Here is a 20,146-nt window from a genome sequence, read left to right on the forward strand (position 1 = left end):
ACGTGGGTTGGGTTATAATGTCTACCTTTTTTTTCTTTTTCAAACCTGGGTCACAGCACAGAACATTTGAAAGCCACTGCTCTTGAGAACCATTTTAACTTTTGAACTGGTCCTCGCTCTTAAACCCAGCTACTGAGGCAAACAGGCACACTATCCACCCCACACTGTGTGAGGACTAAAGACACAGATCTCCACCAAGGCGTCCAGACTCTCTGGTGGTTGCAGCTTCTCCCTCTCCGACTCCAGGTGCGTTGGCCTGCTGGGATGCCATAACCGATGCCACCGGTTGGATGTCTTCAATAACAGACATTTATTCTCTCACAGCTCTGGGGGCTAGAAGTCCAAGATCAAGGTGTTGACAGGGGTGGTTTCTTCTGAGGCCTCTCTCCTTTACTTGCAAGTGCTTATCTTCTCCCTGTCTTCACCTGGTCTCTCCCCTGTGCTCCAGCATCCCTCGTGTCTCCCTGTGAGTCTTAATCTTTTCTGATAAAGACTCCAGTCAGAATGGACTAAGACCCGACCAGAAAGCCTCATTTTAATGTAATCACCCCTTTAAAGAGCCCGTCTCCAAATACAATCACATTCTTGAGGTACCAGAGGTTAAGGCTTCAACGCATAAATTTTGGAGGAACATTCCTCAGCCTGTAACACAAGGCCAGACCAAAATGACCCCAGCGGACTCAGAACTTCGGCTAAACGCAGCTCCTTTGTTCACCAAGGATGTAGCATTGCCAACCGCTAAGTGCTCACTGGTAGGTAGACATATTTTTAGCCATGTGCAACCATTTCCTCTCTTTCTGGAAATGGGAACCATCCTTCCTTCCCCTCAGTCCGTGTATTTGCATAGTGCGAACTCTACCCTGGTTCTCGGGGTGGCCATGTAACTCAAGTCTAGCTAATCAGAGCATGACATCTCCCTGCACAGTGACTGGCTTGAGTAGGCACATGACCCCATCAGAACCAATGAGACAGAACTGTAGGATCTCCAGGGCATTACTGAGAGAAGAAGAGAGAAAGAGAGAGAGAGACAGACCCTCCCTTTGGTGCCAGGCTGCAACCTGGAGGGTAGAATCCGGAAGCCACCGAAGGCAAAACTGAAAGAGGAGAGCACGGCCCAGAGATACAGAAGCCCAAGTCCTGTTGATGTCATTTGAATCCCTGAGCCCAGCAAGCCCTAGGCATGGTTAGGACCCCAGGCCTGGAGGCTAAAAAGAGATAGGAAAAAGCTACCAGGTAAGCAGTAAAAGAACTAGAAGCCTGTCATAAGGGTAGGCAGGACCTGAACACTTCAGTCTTGCAAACCAGTAAATTGCACGTTTCATTCAAGCCAATCTGAGCTTGGCTTGATTTTCTGTCACTTGCTATCAAGAGAGTGCTGAATCATCCCTTCTTCTGGCCAAGGGGTGTGAAGGAGATGTCAAAAAGGACCAAGGACCAGAGTGGGGTTCCTTCTACCTATGGGGAGGCCAGGAAAGTTGTGAGGTTGGGGTTGGCTTTGGAGGGTACATGAGGTGGGGATGGGTGTACAGATACTTTCCGGAAAGCAGTCAAAGGCCCGGGGGAACAGGGATTAAGCCTTTTACATTTTTCCCTTTGAGCAGTGAATTCTTCCTTCACGCAGTTCTCAGGTTCTCTCTTGAGCGTAGCTTCTCCAAGGTAAGCACTTCCTAGAGGCACCCAGCTTATGTCACATAATGATGGCAATACCATCCAAGAGAGAGCCCAGTGGGCTGGTGGGGAGCCCACCTTGCTTGCTCACTTTTCCCTCTCCATTTCTACCGACACAGCCAGAGATGGCCTCCACAACTGCATGCCACGTCACACTGCTGGGTCGCATGACTCAGTCTCAGTTGAGGTCTGTGGCCAAGCCCCTTTCCCCTCATCTGGAACAGGGGTAGGGGCTTCCTGAACCCAGAGCAAAGTTGCACTGCTCTCTGTCACAGCTTACCTGGCTGGTCCCTCCTTCCTGTCTTGTGTCCCCACTTTGAATCCTAAATAAGTAAGTAAATCGCTTAACATCATCCCTCCTTGCTGTGATGCATCTGCAAATTAAATAGCCAGTAGCCTCTACTAACTCCCTGAGTACTGTAATACGAGACCATCATAGGCAAAATCAGTCAAAGGAATATATGTGTGATTCTGCTGCAAGGACAAGGGTTTGGCCAAAAAGAGTAAAGCTCTGAGAAGCAATGTTTCCAGCAGAATCAGCACTGGCTTTGGAGTCAGACACACCTAAGATCAAATTTAGACTTTACCATTTTCTAGCAAATGAGTCTCAGACTGTTCTTCTAGAAAATGTGAGTAATACAATGTTGCTATGAGGATCGAGTGAGTTAACACTGTGGGAAAAGTCTAGGTCAACGGTAGGTACAGAGTGATCTCTTTTTTCTTTTTTTTTAATTTTTTTTTCAACGTTTTTTATTTATTTTTGGGACAGAGAGAGACAGAGCATGAACGGGGGAGGGTCAGAGAGAGGGAGACACAGAATCGGAAACAGGCTCCAGGCTCCGAGCCATCAGCCCAGAGCCTGACGCAGGGCTCGAACTCACGGACCGCGAGATCGTGACCTGGCTGAAGTCGGACGCTTAACCGACTGCGCCACCCAGGCACCCCCAGAGTGATCTCTTAATAAAGGTTGTCTTTTCCTGTTGGTGATGACGAAGGGGATGGGAACTCAATAAATTAGCAAATTATTATTTTTAGGAGAAACCTCAAATTAGAAGTACATTACAATGTAGACACTTGACTTGTCCATCTTTGTACCCCCAAAACCCAGCAAAGCACTCAGTGAAAGCTTGTTGGATGGATGGATGCATGCATGCATGCGTGGATATATGGATGCATGGATGGATGAATGGATGTATGGATGGGTGGATGGATGGATGGATGAATGGGTGGATGGATGGATGGATGGACACATGCATGGATGCATGGATGGATATATGGGTGCATCGATGGATGAATGGATGCGTGGGTGGGTGGATGGATAGATGGATAAATGGATGGATGGATGGACGCATGCATGCATGCATGCATGGATGGGTGAGTGGATGGATCCCATTTACCTCAGTCTCAGTGGTAGAGGCTGAAAACTTCTCAAAGTCTCAGTCTCCACATTTCTAACAGTTCCCATAACTGCTTCTCCAAGGACCCCACCACAGGCCCCAGGTTTCCACCCTCACCTCCTCGGGGTAGTTGCCAAACTCAGCCTGTAAGGCAAGGACCGCCAGCTGCAGCAGCGTCTCATCATTGCAGTACAGCTTCTCCTCCAGGATGTCTTTCCGAAGCTGCAGATAAAATTGGTGCCTTGCCTGGCTGTTCCTGGGAAAGAGACGCAGGAATAAGGGTCACTGGAATGCTGAGATGGGGAAAGAACACTAAAACCAGAGGGTTTTCTCAGTCTGGGAAGCAGGGCAAGGAGAAAAGATGGGGTGCAAGCTAAAAGAACCCAGAGGGCGATGCCAGCAAGATGAGTGTGGTCTCCTTTACCCACATCATGCCTCCTGCCACAAGTTGAGGGCTACTGTGTGCCAAGCACTTGACACAACACCCACGGAGATGTTTGTTGCCGTGGTCCAAGTGAGAAAACTGACGCTCAGATGTTGTTTTCAGGAAGCAAAGGAATAAAGAGGCAATTACCCAACTCCGAAGCCACACATAACCCCTTCCTCCAACCCTGATCTGCGGCTCGGGGAGGGTCATTTTGGGGTCAAGGGAGAACTTTGGCTTTGAGTGGACCACGTTTGAAACAAAAGGGCAAGTTCTCATTTTGACTGGGACCCAAATGCTGATTTCCCCCTGTTCTGTCATATTGGAATCTAACCAGCAAGATCGACCACGATGACTGTTGTTATTTATGCGTAATTTGCCATTCACCAAGCACTTGTCACCCATTATCTCTAACATCAGCCAGCACATACACAGGTCCCTGAAGGAACAAATGAAAAATTTTGGAGCACTCACTGGAGCTGTGCACAGCAAGTGACAAAGAACTTTATCCTCAGAAAGAGTGTGAAGGTATTTGAGGAGGCCTTCTTCTGGGGCTGCTCACTCCAGCCTTCAGGGGCTATTTTGCACAGCCTGGTTTCATCGTCCAAAAAAAAGAACTCTTTGTCTGAAACAGAGAGGGAAGGGCAGTCAGACAGACTCCACCCCTTCACACCCACAGCCCTGAGCTCTGCCCAGAAGGGTCAAACAGGAGAAAAGCAAGTCATCTGGACACCTGCTGCCACAGGACCTTTGCTGGGTCTGTGGAGGGGCCAGGAGTCAGAAACAGAGAGGAGAGAGTCAAAGAAGAGGAACTCAGGCCAAGAGGAGAAATGTGATTATTTATCTCAGTAAAGAAATCACTTAATAGCTGCCTTCCAGCTATTTATCTATAGAGATAAAGTCAAAAACAAACAAATGACTACTTATTCTGCTCTTTGCCATGGGCCAGGCCCTCTGCCCCAACTGGACCATTCTTCCCCAGCTTCCCCAGCCATGGGCATGAAATGGACTGAATGTCTGTATCTCCCCAAAGTTCTTACCCCCAATGTAATGGGGGAATGGGGAGCCTCTGGAAGGTAATTAGGTTTATCATGGGGCCTCCATGATGGGATTAGTGTAATAAAAGGAAGAGACCAGGGCTCACTTTCTCTGCCATGTAAGGACACCATGAGAAGGTGGCCATCTGCAAGCCAGGAGCAGAACCTCAAACCCGACAAAGCTCAAACCCTGATCTTGGACTTGTCAGTCTCCAGAACTGTGAGAAATAAAGATCTGTTGTTTAATCTCCCCAGTCTATGGTATTTTGTTCTAGCAGCCCCAGCAAACTGACCGGGCTCAAGTGGAGTCATCTTTGCCTTCTGACCTGAATGTTGCCAGCTTGGAAACTCCACTCCAAGCTCAGGACTTCAACCCCTGCTGAGTTTGTCCCCCAACACTGCCAGGAGGGACGGTGAATCAGCCCCAGCCACTGCAGGCACTGCCTCCTCACCTCTGCTCTCTTCACTTGAAGCCTGACCCCCTCCCCCACTCCTTCAGGGACCCCCACAGGCCTGCCCCAGCCCTGCTCTGCCCACACCCTTCTCCATGCGTCAGTCTCTCAGCCCAGAGGCACACTACAGCAGGTTCCTCGGGCACAGGAGTTCTGCCAAGTTTTGGAAGGCAGACCCTTTAAGTGGATAACCAGCCCTTTCTCTCAAAAGCTGCGTGTGCTGGAGAAAGGAAGGTCTCCAGAGAAGATAAAATAGCATTCACCACACGGCGCCCAGAGCCCTGCCCCCTCTGCCCTCAGCCCTTGCTCCTGAATCTGACCACTCACACCAACTCACCCTTCCCTTGGGGCCACTTCTCCCCAGTTGATACACAGGTGTCCATTACTGTTTGGCTAGCAAACCCTCCCAGTGGGTTTATTTCCAAGCCCCACACTGGGGACTTTTGAGCATTTTACTCAGAACATCCCAGTTAAGTGGCTCAAGAATGCCCACATGGAGGGGTCTAGGACACACACCTGACTGGGGGGAAACAGTCCAGGATACACACAGGGTTGGGACTCAGAACAAGCACACTGGTTTTCTTTAAGTTGCATGTTACAGATCAATAAAGATACAGTGTTTCCTAAAGATTCTTCTTTTCACACTTTACAAAAGATCGAGCCAACATCAGTCCATCACATCGAAGCATATCGTGCTCGTTCTTTTACTTGGGAGAGGGTTCTCTTGGAGGTCTGTGGAGAGCTATGGGGAAAGGACACCCCCTATCCCATCCTGTCCCACCCGCCCCATTGGACACTAACCGACCCCACAACAAGCTCCCGAGCCCCTCCCACTGGAGATGGGAGAATAGAGAAACACCAAGATTATGATTCCTAAGCAAGAGGGGCTGGCCAGGATTGAACCTGAGAGCCCAAATAATCCAAACTCGACCTCCTTTCCATTCTCCCACACAGCACTTAGCGTCAACTACAGCAAAGGTATAATTGCATGGCTGGAAATAGGAGTCCCTAATGGAAGGGCAGAGCTGGTAAAAGGGAAGAACTAGGCAGAACTGGGAAAGGGGAAGGTCTTCATAACGGCTCCTGGGTGGGATGCTGAGTTCCCGTTAGTCCTGTATGATTCGATGGAAATTAAAAAAAAAAAACTTATTGTGGTAAAATACACGTAATAAAAAAATTTACCATCTTAACCACAGTTGAAGGTACAGTTCAGTACTGTTAAGTATATTCGCATTGCCATGCAGCTATCTTCACCACCCACCTCCAGAATTCTACTGGAACTGCTACCCTGTACCCATTAAACCACACCCCCTACTCCCCCTCCGCCCCGCCCCTGGCAACCTCCATTCTTTCTGTCTCTATGATTTTGCCTCTTCTAGGTACCTCACCCAGTTGGAGTCATACAATATTTGTCTTTTTGCAACTGTTCTATTTCACACAGCACAACATCCTCCAGGTCCGTCCGTGTTGTGGCATAGGTCAGAATTTCCTTCCTTTCTAAGGTGGAATCATGTTCTATCATATGTACATACCACCCTTTGCTTACACATTCATCTGCCAATGGACACTTGGGGGTGCTTCCACAGTTTAGCTACTGTACACAATGCTGCTACACACATGGGTGCAAAAACTTCTCTTGAAGACTCTGCTCTCAATTATTTTGGGCATGTGTGCAAAAGTGGAATTGCTGGATCATGCGACAAATCTATTTTTAATTTTTTGAGAAACCGCTCTGCTGCTTTCTGCCGTGGCTGCACCATTTTACATTCCCATCTATATGGAACTGCTTTTTTTTTTTTTTTTTTTTTAAGTAGGCTCCAGGCTCAGTGTGGAGCCCAGAGTCGGGGGGACCCAACCTCACAACCCTGAGATCAAGACCTGAGCTGAACTCAAGAGTAGGACACTTGGGGCACCTGGGTGGCTCAGTCAGTTAAGCGTCCTACTTCGGCTCAGGTCACAATCTCACGGTTCGTGAGTTCGAGCCCCGCGTCAGGCTCTGTACTGACAGCTTGGAGCCTGCTTTGAATTCCGTATCTTCCTCTCTCTCTTTCTGTCCCTCCCCTGCTCACGCTCTGTCTCCCTCTCTTTCAAATATGGATAATAAAACATTAAAAATTAAAAAAAAAAAAAAGAGTAGGACGCTTAACTGACTGAGCCACCCAGGCATCCCTACATGGAGATGCTTTTAACATTCACTTATCTAGCATCAGTGCTTCGAGACCGATCAACCAGATCAACCAGACCCAGCAAATCACAGAAACCCATAGCCTCTTACATATACGATTTCATTATAATCTCCTGCACTCCCTTGACACTTTGCAATGAGCACTTGAAGCTTCACCATGCTAACTGATGTCTAAATGCGCAAGGTGAGGCATCCCAGCCTCAAGCAATTTTCGTAGAAGGAAGAGGGTTCAGGTAACCAGGCATCTGGGTTACGTGAGGCACCAGGCCAGCAGTAGGTTATGCACACACGCTTACCTTTCATGTAAGCCAAGCCAAAGCAGGTGAGCTCCCCAAGGTTGACAAAAGACATGACAGCACTGAAGACAGCTCCTGCCGTTGACATAATGTCACATTTCACCTCCAGACACTGCCCACTCAACAGCACCACGCAGAGGGCCCTGAGAGCCAAATAGGATTTCCCTTTCCTGGTCTGAAAATGATAATAGTATCAATTGTAACAATAACTTACGAGACAGGAGTCTTGACTGTGGGCTAGCTACTGTGCTAAGCACTTTATACTCATTGTCTCACTTAATGAAAAACAACCTTATGAGATAAGTATGTTAGGGTTCCCATACAGTAGATGAAAAATGAGGTTCAAAGATACTAGTTAAGGGATGACAAGCATAGGAAGGGACGGTGCCAGAATTAGTAGGAGGCAGAACTGGACTCAAGTCCGCATTCTATAAGGCTCTGCAGGGACTCTAAAGGCTGGGAGGCAGGTCCAGTGGATGTCTCCCCCTTGCTGAAACCCCAGCTGCCCCTTGGGCTCCGCTTCCTAGAAGGGCTTAGGCTTCTCAGGGACCTCATCCATGGATCATATGTCCCAGGGGTGTCAATCACCCTGAATCTGTTCCTCCAGCCCCCACCCCCACCCCCAGTGCACAGCAGAGAGAATAGGGGTGGGCACAGATCCAGTGAGGAGATAGCAGTTAAGGGGATTGTTCTGAACCGAGAAGTTGGTCAGCAGAGCCACATCCAAAGATACGCAGCAGCCAGACTTCTCTCTTCACCCTGCTGAGATTAATTCTAGATTCATCTGCTACCACAGCCCCACCCTGACCACAGCTGCCACCGCTCAGCCACCCATCATTCTGCCCCCACATGGGCTTGTTGCCTGTGTCTTTGCATGCAATGTCCCCTGCTTAGAATACTCCTCCTCTCCTTCCCCACATGGCAGGTTCCTACCAGTCTTTGAGGTCTGGCTCAAAATCCTTGTCTGTGGCCTGGAGGGCAGAGCCACCCACTCCCTTTTCTACTTCCATGGCACCTTGTGCTCAGAGCCCTGGCCTCTCTAAGGACATAGGCTGAGTATCACCTGTGTCCAAAGCCCAGCCAGGGGTCTGGCCTGGACCTCCATCCAGAAAGTCCTCATTAGAGGACAGTCATGGATATGGACACTGACATGTGTGACTTTAGTGTCATGGAGACCATGCCTGTGACCACATCCCAACCCTTGTGGCACCCAGGGGCAGCCCCCACATTCCAGGGGCCAGTGTGGAACTGAGGTCCCTGTATGAAAGGTTCCTACATGATCCTGGGCAGGGCTGATCACACAATACACTCTGAGGCACTCTGGTGCAGAGGCTAAGAGAGAGAGGTGTGGGGGCACCCGTGTGCTCTGAAGGGCCCTCTGCTTGGGTTTAATGTTCTACAAGGGCCCCCTTGAAATTCTTAATAGTTGTGCCTTTGAACGTGTGTTTTCTAAGTGGGGCCCAATGGGACAATGAAGCTTCTGCTGCCCACCTGCCAGGACAGGTCCTGGCTGCAAACTCCTTTACACCCTGGTGCTCCAGCCCAGCCCAACCTGTCCCTCCCGCTGCCCCTTTCCACTCTCCAGGGAAGCCTATCTCTCCCCTCCTCTGCAGGGGGCTGGCTCAGGAAGGTCTCAGTAAAGCACACATACCCCCAAGACATCTTGGAGCAGGTCATGGCAGTGGCTGTCCCCACTCTGGTCTGGTATCACGAAAGCCCTTTGAGTGTATATCAGCAGGGACAAGTGTCTTGCCCACCCTCAATCCAGACACCGAGCGCCCCTCCAGACAGAGGCTGAACCCCTTGGGGCCCCACAGTCTTCCCTGGGCTGGGGCAACAGAGCTAAGGGAAAGGAGATTGACTTTTCCACCTCAGCAAATGGACAAGTACGAATATGCTAGAATGTAAGCTCCAGGTGGAAAGGACTCCATTTTGCTCACATTACATAGATCTGGGTTCTGGACTGGGGCCTGGCCCCGACTAGATGCTCAAACAATATTTCCTGACTCATTAAGGTGACAAAGTTGAACTGCATCTGGAAAGCCAAGCAGGATGAGCTGGAAGTAGCAGAAGGCTCGTCTTCAAGGAGAAGAGGAAGTGCTGAAGGACGGGAAGCAGGAGTGGGACTTGGCAGAGGGCTCTGGCAGGAGCCTGGAAGAGAGAGTGAGCACCGCCCCCCCCCCCCCAGGGCCCTCCCAGCCTGAGACCCCACTCAGGGGTCAGTCGGCCTCCAGGCCTTCCCAGCAGTGTAGCTCCCTCCCCACCCTCCACCCCTGCCCAGTCAACCCAAAGGTTACCACAATTGATCCAGGCAGGTGCACAGTCACTGGGGCCTCTCCAGCCAGCAAGACGAACTCCGGCCTGGAGAACTGTGGGAAACACTCGGAGTCACTCGTGGTCAGAAGAGAAGTCACATTCCAGGGATCTGGCCCCCCCCCCCCGATTCTGGGACTGGGCTTCCCCCATGGGCTCATCTCCCCTCATCCCCTATCTATTCCCCCTTCCCCACAGCCAGCAGGAAATAGACTCCAGGGAAATGGGGCCCAACTGGGCTGAGGCCCCAGCTAGGCTGGACATTTCAAAGCCAAAGTCTTTTTTTTTTTTTTTTTTTTTTTATTTTTTTTATTCAACAATGGCTTTCAATCACAATCAGTTGATAGGCCTTCCCATTGTTCCCATTGTTGAATCTACTGGGAGTCCTCTGTGCTTCCTGGATTTTGATGTCTGTTTCTCCAGGTTAGGAAAGTTTTCTGCTATGATTTGCTCATGTAAACCTTCTACCCCTTTTTCTCTCTCTTCACTTTCTGGGACCCCTATGATTCTAATGTTATTCCTTTTTAATGAGTCACTGAGTTCTCTAATTCTTAAATCATGCTCTTTTGCCTTAGTATCCCTCTTTTTTTCTGCTTCATTGGTCTCCATAAGTTTGTCCTCTATATTGTTAAATTCACTGCTCTACTTCATCCATCCCTGCCGCCGTGGCATGCATTGGAGATTGCAGCTCAGTTATAACATTTTTTATTTCATCTTGACAAGCTTTTACTTCTTTTATCTCCACAGAAATGGATTCTATGCTTTTTTCAACCCCCGCTAGTATTCTTATTATCGTGATTCTAAATTCTAGTTCAGACATCTTGTTTGTATCTGTGTTGATTAAGTCCCTAGCAGTCATTTCTTCCTATTCTTTCTTTTGGGTGAATTCCTTCTTTTCATCTTTTTGGAGGAAGAAAAAGAATTAATAAGGTAAAAAGTTAAAATTAAAAAATGAAAAGAACACAAGAAAACAAATAAAGCTAACTATATCCTAGGTGTGTTTTGGTCTGGTTGTTGACAGAAGCTTGATAGAATAGAGAAAAAAGGGAATGAAAAGAAAAAAAAAAAGAAATAAAAAAAGGAAAAAGCAAGCCACCATTTAAAAATTTTTTAAAATGAATACAATAAAATAAAATGAAATGAAAGGATGAAAGTCAAATAGGAGAAAAAGCTTATAGAATGAAAAAAAATTATATAAACGGAAAATAAAAATAATTTTTTTCTCTTTCTGTATCCAAGAATAAGAAAAGAAAAGAAAAAGAAAAAGAAAAATGAATAGATGAGCCAGTGAACAGAATGAAATCCAAATGAAATTACATCCAGTTTCCCTCAGAAGTCAAACTGTGAAGCACTTTATAGTTTGTACACTAAGCAAGTGGAGAGACTTGTGGTCATCCTCTAGGGCTTGGTTGGCACAGTTGGATGGGGCTTGGTGTAATGATTCCATTCTCCAATATGTGGTGTTGCTTAGTCAAAGCCAAAGTGTTTTTTTTTTTTTAATTTTTTTTTTCAACGTTTTTTATTTATTTTTGGGACAGAGAGAGACAGAGCATGAACAGGGGAGGGGCAGAGAGAGAGGGAGACACAGAATCGGAAACAGGCTCCAGGCTCCGAGCCATCAGCCCAGAGCCTGACGCAGGGCTCGAACTCACGGACCACGAGATCGTGACCTGGCTGAAGTCGGACGCTTAACCGACTGCGCCACCCAGGCGCCCCTTTTTTTTTTTTTTTTAATTTTTTTTTTCAACGTTTTTTATTTATTTTTGGGACAGAGAGAGACAGAGCATGAACAGGGGAGGGGCAGAGAGAGAGGGAAAGCCAAAGTCTTAATGGTGAGTATAGTGCTCTTATGGTGGGTGTCTCCTTCATTACATGTTTCATAATTCACGCATCGTTACATAATCTTTTATATGTATCAAAATCATAAAACACATTATATGAGACAAATAGATATTAAACGCAGGAGATTTTCTAAAGTAAAAATACCTTTAGATTTAAGTTTGAGGAAACATTTTCCTAGCTCTGCATGTTGAGTCACTAAGGTACATGGGCAGCTCTTCCCAATTGCACGTTATTTATATCACGCTTGTGACCGGGAAATACTTTGATAACCATCGCTGTTTAGACCTAGCCATCATCCTGTGGGGTGATTATTCTTGAGGCATTGGGCAGGAAATTGAGGCTCCAAGAGGTTAAGAAACTTGCCCAAATCTAACACCAGAGAGTGATAGGATTGGGTGGGCCCACAAATGTGTTCCCCAAAAGAATCAACAAGACTCCCGTCTCAAAAGGGCAGCTGGCACGTGACTTGCGTCCTGTAAGAGTTTCCAGTAGAAGCGTCCTTAGTGAGTGATCGTGAAGAAAAATCAAAGAAGGTGAAAAAGGCCTCCTTGACCCTGTCTACACCCCCCCCCCACCAACCAAGCTCATGAGAACCTGCGAGTGGCCTCTGAGGGCATCAGGGCCTGGCGGAGAGTGTGGGAGCTGAAAGTCATAAGGGGGAGGATGTCCTGAAGCTGCTCTAGGCTCAACTACTCTCGAATTAAAGAGCTTTAAGCAAATCTCTCTGCAACAGACAAAGGTTTTCTGGGGGCACCTGAGTCTGATCCCCAAAGGGATCTAGATGCACAGGCAGAACGCCTGGCAAAGGCAGCCTCCTCAGAGAGCAGCCAGCCCTGCGGGGGTGCATCCTTGCTCCAGGGGGCCCTGATCCCCTCGGGATCACTGAGGGCTTGTGTGATTATTAGGACAATTTTTCAGCTCATGGCAGTGTTGTTCAAGGAATGGGAGTGCTTCTCTTCTAACCACCACAAGTGGCTCTGCTGGCTGGTTCCAGGGCTGTGTCCGGCAGAAGGTGCACCCTGGACCACCCCTGATCTCACCCTCCAGCGCAGGCTTAGTAAGCTGGACCCTCAGGAGAGACCGGCCTGCCTGCAAGGAGACACTGTTCCCGGAGGCATGAGCACACTGCAGGGACCACTGGACATCCATCCCCCCTGTCAACCTGGACGTCAAGGCCAAGGCATCCTGGCCTGGCTACCCTGTAGCCTCTACTCCTCACACTTGCCCAAACCCTATTACCCTGTGTACCAAGCAGAATGGAGAATCTCCCTTCCCTTTCTGCTCACCCAAACCTTTGCTCCTGCGTTTTGCCTGCTCGCAAGGCCCCCTTCCAAGTACATTCGGCCTTGTCAGCCCTCTTATTTCATATGCCTTGTTTTGCCACTACCCCACATTGATGGCAGTCAACTTCCTGAACAGCTGGACCTGGCTACTTCAACCTTCTATCCTACACAGCACTTACCACAGCAAGGCCACTCAGTAAACACCTATCGCCCGGATTGCAACTATAAAGTTTATTTTAGTTTAGTTCTGCAAATCTCAGCCCAGGGGGCCTGGCCACCCCACCCCCAGAGGAACCTGCCCACTTTCAACTACTGTGTCAGCCACACACAGGTCCCCACTCACATCTCTCTGGAGAACGTCCTTTGGGCCCCTTTTGCTCACCTTTCCTTTCCTTTGCAGAAAAGCCCTTTGAGAAGGAGTTGCCGGCTGTGAGATTTCTGCTGCCACAGACAGAGCAGTGCTGGAGCTGAGCCGCGGTCCCTCCTGAAGATTTGGGGGAACTTCAATTGGAAGAGCACTGGCCAGTGGTCAAGAAGGGGAGAGATGGTTAACAACGGAAACAGCCTCCAGCAGTCAAAGCCCACACGTGCAGGTGCTCAGCTGGACAGGGTGTGTTCGCACTTAGCCTTGGCCCCACGCCTATGGGAGAAATTACCGTGTCCACTTTTCCAATGAGGCAGCTAGGGCTGCATAGGGAAGGAGCGGGGCGGGGTCTGAGGTGCAAGGCCACAGTCCACTTCTTCCCCACTCCCAAGACCCTGCTTTGCCTCACTGTGCTCAGGACAGGCAGGTCCTGTGACGCCAGCTCCTGAACACCCTGACACAGGTGATGGGATCGCAGGAGGCTCTGACTTTCCTGCTTAGAATTTAATATATTGTTCAGGGGCGCCTGGGTGGTTCAGTAGGTTGAGTGTCCGACTTTGGCTCAGGATGTGATCTCACAGTTCGTGAGTTCGAGCCCCCTATCAGTTCTCGGCTGTCAGCACAGAGCCTGCTTTAGATCCTCTGCCCCTCCACCACACAAGCACACACACGCTCTCTCTCTCTCTCAAAAATAAATTAACATTTGAAAAAATAAAGGAAGTGTTTCAAGAAAAAAGAATTTTATATATTGTTCAAAATGTTTTGGAAGTAGGGGAGCCTGGGTGGCTCAGTCGGTTAAGCGTCCAACTTGGGCTCAGGTCGTGATCTCACGGTTCGGGAGTTTGATCCCCATGTCGGGCTCTGTGCTGACAGCTCACAGCTTGGAGCCAGCTCTGGATTCTGTGTCTCCCTCTCTCTCTGCCCCTCCCCAGCTTGGTCTCTCTCTTCTCTCTCTCTCTCTCACACACACACACACACTCAAAATTTAAAAAATTTAAAGGAACAAAATGTTTCGGAAATAAAAAAAACCACATTGTTTCCAGCATCAGAAAAAAAAAAAAAAAGCTGTTTTCATTGGGCAAATAGAAAATAAGAGTTTTATTTTTTTTAATGTTTATTTTTTTTTTTTGAGACAGAGAGAGACATAGCATGAATGGGGGAGGGTCAGAGAGAGAGAGAGAGACACAGAATCTGAAGGAGGCTCCAGGCTCCGAGCTGTCAGCACAGAGCCCAACATGGGGCTCGAACTCACGAACCGTGAGATCATGACCTGAGCCGAAGTCAAACGCTTAACCGAGTGAGCCACCCAGGCGCCCCAAAAATAGAGTTTTAAATAGCAGGCAAAATCACTGTAAGGTGAACTCGACTGCATCCTGTCAAGCCCCAGCTCTGTACTGGACGTCAAGTACTGCCACAGCCCTTGGCTGAATCATGGAAGGACAACAAATCGATACATAAAAAAATAAACACCCAAGTTACAAAATTCCTAATGTTCCAGATGCAGAAGGATATCGTCTCATGTGGTTTCGAGCAGATTTAAGCATCTATATTACATTCATCCCCAAACCAACCGCTTCTCCCTGACCCCTGCCCTTTGCATCTCTCTGTCCCTCTGTCCTTTCCTCCTTCCCTCTCTGTATTCCTCCCTCCCTCCCTCCCTCTCTTTTTCTCAGCTCTGCCATTGTCATGAGAACAATCCCCGGGCAAGCCTGCTGGTGAAGATCCAGGGCACCCCCAGATAACAGCCAGCCACCCCCAGAAGTGAGGCTGACTAGCCAGGCTGCAGCCAATCACAAAGGCATCTGGCAGAGTCCAGAAGAACCTCCCAGCAGAGCACAGTCTGAATTCCCAACTCCCATAATCAAGAGCTAAATAAACCATTATCTTCAGACAGCGTGTTTTGTGGTTGTTTGCTATGCTGCCTCATGGGGCAACAGAAAATCACAACATGGAAGCGTGAACTTGGTTCCCAGGGGAGACAGAATGGCCCAAAAGCACACCTGCCATCAGGCCCCTCATCACCTTGGCTGCCTATCTGCTTAAATGTGTTTTTTTTTTTTTTTCACCTGCCAATGGAATAGGGTCAGCTTTTTCTGGAGAAGCAAAGGGTTTTGTATCAGTAATCAGTAAAGAAGCAAGACACAGCGGTCCCCACGTGGATGGCCCACCCCCTGGACACCTTACTGCTTACCTGCTAACAGAGAGGCTATGGTGACTGGGTGCTGAGGTGCTCAGACCGGGCTCCAGGGAACTCTGGGTCTCTGTGCTTCTCTCTGAAACTAACCAAACAGCACAGTACAGGGCATGAGAAGAGGCAAAGAGCATGGCTCTCTTGAATCAAGTGGATATCAGCAGCATGACTTACAGGCTGTGCGACTTATTTACCCTCTCTGAGTCTATTTGCTCACATGAGAAATGGAAATGACAGCTACAGGGGGTTCAGAGGAGTTTTTTGTTTTTGTTTTTGTTTTTTTTTTGAGGGGGAGAATAAAACCTAGTGGCAAAGAGTACCTTGTCTTAGGGACAGAAAACAGTAGTATTAATTTTTTTAAAAACCTCCGATCCAGTTGAAGAGTAGAGACAAGACTATTCTAAAAACCATTCCTTGGACACGCCTACAGCAACAACAGAAACAATCTTTTACAGATTGCTTTTCCTTTTGCTCCACCTGGAAACTAACGAAAAGAAAGCCTTCCGTTATGTTGTGTGTTGAAATTTGTTCTTATCAGCTGGGACAGTTAAAACTCAATAAAAAAAAAAATTTATGTGTGATTTATATCACACAAAATTATAGCTCCAGGTGAAGCTTTCCTCAGGACCCAGCCCCTTCCTTGTGGGGGCTCTCTGGAAGAGGGGAGCTTGCCCCGGTTTTCTCTGCCACCACGGCACGGACATCCGGCCCACTCGGGGCGGGAAACAGTAGAGTGGGAGTCTCGGGGCACCATACCCACCTCTGCAGGGGTGCAGACGCTCCAGGGCCCATACTGTTGTGTTCTCGCAGCTCGCCTGATGCAGCCTATGCCTGAGCAGGCAGCTTCTGTCCTGCTGCGCCAAGGAGCTTTCTTCCATGAGTCTCCTCTCCACCTGAAGGTCAAGTGCATCACACATCCACACCCCAAAGTCAAGAGGGGACATTTATATAGACACATACAGACTGGCTGTCAGATTAAGTCAGTTCAGAAGTATCTGTCCACACAGTGAGAGCCTAACAGTGGCAACCAGAATGTGCTCCGGACCCCACCACCCACATGCGCCCTAGAGGTAATTCACTCCCCTCCCCCCATATCAGCGCACTCAAGCACAACCGTGCCTTTGCTCATGTGCTCCCCCGACTGGCTAGGGTCTCCCTGCTAAGCTCCTCTGTGCCTTCAAGACCCAGAACTATGTTCTTTGTACTTTCAAAGCTCTCCACTTCTGCCCTGAAGGCAGAGGGAAGTGTCCTTTTGTCACTTTCCCTCATCACATCACTCACATCTCCTTCTATGACACATTATATCATGTTTGCTTGCTTGTCTGTCTGCCCCCACCCCCACCCCACCGACCTTACTGTGTGCTTTATGCTTCATTATAGCTCCTCCGGCTCAATGAACAGGGGCAACATGTTCACATGCCAAGAAAGAAGGGATCCAAGAAGGAGGACAAGACAGAGCAGGCATTTTCTGATTGACTGTGGACAGCATCCACCCCAGCAGTCCCCTCCTCTCCATCCACACTGCCCCTGTGTTAGTCTTGGTCTCAGTTCTCCAACCAGCCCCCTGGACTGGTGCACAGGTGCCCAGCCAGTCTCCAGCCCTGCCTCTCTCTGGTTCCTCTGAAATGCAGACCTCCTCGCATTTCTATCATAGGCACCTCGCTTGCCTCTCCCCAGTCCCAGCACTGTCCCGGCCTCAAGGGGGCCAATGCTGAAGTAATTTCTGCCCCAGAATCCCCACTCCACCCCTGTGTGGTCAGGTGGAGGCTGTCTCCACCTGAGACCACCTTCTGGCTGGGCTTATTTCCCATCCTGTCTTCCCTCCATCACTCCCGCTCTCCTACGGGCACTTACCCAATAAATAACATGCATACGCATCACCATTTCTGGCTTTGTTTGGAGGGAACCCCATGTAAGCCAAATGCCTACTATGTGCCAGCCTCTTACTAGGCAGTGAGGAGCACACGGGGCAGCAAATGTGACAAGTGCAGCAGGGGGACCCTCTGCAGACACAAGATAGCAGAAGGAGGGAGGGGCCAGGGACTGTAGGCACAGTCAGGGAAAGTTCCTTGCATGAAGCCTAGTTGAATTTTGACAGGTGACCTGACTCACAGATTACAAACATGTAATGTAATTGTTTTTGTGTAAAGAGCTTCTTTGAAAGATTCCAAGAATCTCAGCCACATTAGAAATCTGGGCTTGCTCAATCATCTTTACCAGCGCTGCCCAACAGAACTGCAAGGCTGGGATTGTTCTAGATCTTCCGTGTCCAGTATGGTCATCAGCAGCTGCATGTGGCTACTGAGCACTTGAAACGTGGTAGGTATGACCGAGGAGCTGAAGATTTTACTTGCATTTCAGTGAACTATAATTTAGCTAATGTAAATGTCAATAGCTCCCCCTAGCTAGTGGCTCCTGGGTTGAGAAGCGCAGATCTACACTGACCTCCGAGATGGTGCCCAGAACCAAGCCAGCCAGCCGTCTAACGTGGAGACCGGCAGAGGTTGGGTATACGGCCACTTCTTCCCAATGAACCCGACAAGCTTCCAGAACTGACTGCAAGGGGAGCCGCCTGCGAGGCTGGTCTTCACACATGGTCAGCAGAATGGAGCTCAAGGGCTCACGGAGCTGCAGAGGCTGGAGAGAAGAGGGTCTGCATGAGAAGCCTGGACAGCTGAGTCCAATACCTTGTCGGGTGTGCGGTGGGGACTAATGGAAACAGATGATCTCATTACCACCAGACAGACACCTGCTCCTTCTGGAGCATTTGGGGACGGACACAAGATATATCACCAAGGCCACAAAATGCAGAGCAACGATCTCTATGCCAGCTGTGTGAAGTTTGCTGCTTTCTAGTCTGGAATGTTCTTTGGTACCCAGAGAGCACAAACCTGTGCTTGGAATACTTATGAAAAATAGGTGCTTGACAAAGTGGGCATCCACCCATGCCAAGTACACACATCAAACCAGGGATCAGCCTTCAATTCACACCCACCTGGGTAACCTGTCAAATTATTTCTCGATTACTTCTCAAATGCAATTACTTCTCAAATTACTTCCTCAATTACTTTCTGCCAAATTACTTCTCAAATTATTTAGGTGGATCTCACTGGGCCTTTCCCCTAGAATGTGAGCTCCAGAAACATAAGGGCTGTGCCTTTTCATCCTTGGGCATTTCCAATGGTCAGCACAAGATCAATGATCACTGGTTGAACTTCATGTCACATGCAGCCATGAAGCAAAAGAAAAAATATTTGCTTAAGCATTTCCCTCGTGCATTCAAGTGGCCACCATTTATATTGGGAAAGTCCTCAAATTCAGACTCAAAATCAGGCTTTTTGTCCCGCTCACCCATACCGTGAGTCATTTTCGAGGTAAGGGCTGCCCTACCATTTCCTGCCATGGAGCATCAGTTGTGAATTCCCATCTCCATGTGTAAGAGGGATGCTGCATCCCGGACTCATACAGCAAATCCCAATGCCTGAACGACAAAGTGGGAGACAGTCCCTGTCTTCAAGGACTTCACAGTCTGATGAGAAATATGGTCACCGAAAGAGACAAGGACTGGGACGCCTGGGTGGTCAGTCAATTAAGCATCCAACTTCAGTTCAGGTCATGATCTCACAATTTGTAGGTTTGAGCCCCGCTTCGGGCTCTGTGCTGACAACTCAGAGCCTGGAGACTGCTTCAGATTCTGTGTCTCCCTCTCTCTCTCTGCCCCTCTCTTGCTTTGCACTCTATCTCTCTCTCTCTCTCTAAAAAATAAATAAACATTAAAAAGAGAGAGAGAGAGAGATAAGGACTCAAGTCTTGGGAAGCACAGATATGGTGATAACACAGAGGAAAAGGTCTAACCCAACCTGGGGAGGGAACGAGGAGCTGGGGGAAAGAACTTGAACTAAATCTCCAAAAGCACACTGGTGTTAACCAGGAGAAAAGTGGGGGGAGGGACCGCAGATAGAAGGAGCAGTGTATAGTAAGTATGGCATGTCTGAAAAGAAGGGCACTGTGGGCAGGACAGAGCCCAGGGGAAAATGACAACACAGGGCCCCTTGTTCAAAACTTTTAAGAATTTCGAGATGGTGACATCAGAGCATTACACCAAGCATGGGCCCTTGTAAGCGCAGGGCATTATTCAATTACACAGGCCACACGCCCGTGAAACTGGCCCTGATTATGGAAGAGCTCCAGAGAGGAACCAGAGCTACAGGTAAGAGCCCAATTTGGGGCTCCAGGTATGCCCTGCTGAGAAGTGGAATCTAACCTCATGAGTAGGGTGGGAAGGTAAGAAGGGTATCACACGAAGAGGGATGAGAATACAAAGCACCAGGAAACATTGGGATGTTGAATTAGAGGGACAAAGGTGAGATAGAAGGAAGGAAGGGAGGGAGGGAGGAAGGAAGGGAGGGAGGAAAGAAGAGGGAAGGAAGGAAGGAAGGAAGGAAGGAAGGAAGGAAGGAACAAAAGGAAGGAAGGAAGGAAGGAAGGAAGGAAGGAAGGAAGGAAGGAAGGAAAGAAGGAAGAGGAGAATTCTCTGGCTCTTGTTACCCTGGTCTAAGAAATTCTTACAGTGTGAGATGAAAATTTGCACACACACACAAACACACATACTCTGTAGTCAAAAGTTTTATACAGTGCTGTGATAAAAGTTTAAAATGTTTCTATGCTTTAAGCTTTCTTGGAGTCTTTAATAA

The 20,146-nt window shown here is 48.6% G+C and overlaps 1 protein-coding gene across 7 annotated transcripts in view; it reads right to left on the reverse strand.

Annotated features, from left to right (window-relative positions):
- The window catches only part of FRMPD2 (FERM and PDZ domain containing 2), a 107,314-nt gene that overhangs the window by 65,381 nt on the left and 21,787 nt on the right, over positions 1-20,146 (reverse strand). For all 7 annotated transcript variants that reach the window (XM_058696948.1, XM_058696947.1, XM_058696949.1 and 4 more), the window contains 8 exons: positions 17,898-18,089; positions 16,213-16,345; positions 15,453-15,540; positions 13,280-13,415; positions 9,757-9,828; positions 7,460-7,634; positions 3,964-4,114; positions 3,183-3,321 (listed from right to left, as the gene is read on the reverse strand). In XM_058696948.1, the coding sequence (XP_058552931.1) occupies positions 3,183-3,321; positions 3,964-4,114; positions 7,460-7,634; positions 9,757-9,828; positions 13,280-13,415; positions 15,453-15,540; positions 16,213-16,345; positions 17,898-18,089 (1,086 nt within the window). The remainder of the gene's footprint in view (positions 1-3,182; positions 3,322-3,963; positions 4,115-7,459; positions 7,635-9,756; positions 9,829-13,279; positions 13,416-15,452; positions 15,541-16,212; positions 16,346-17,897; positions 18,090-20,146) is intronic.

The sequence above is a fragment of the Neofelis nebulosa genome, chromosome 13 (genome assembly GCF_028018385.1).
Source record: "Neofelis nebulosa isolate mNeoNeb1 chromosome 13, mNeoNeb1.pri, whole genome shotgun sequence".
NCBI lineage: Eukaryota > Metazoa > Chordata > Mammalia > Carnivora > Felidae > Neofelis > Neofelis nebulosa.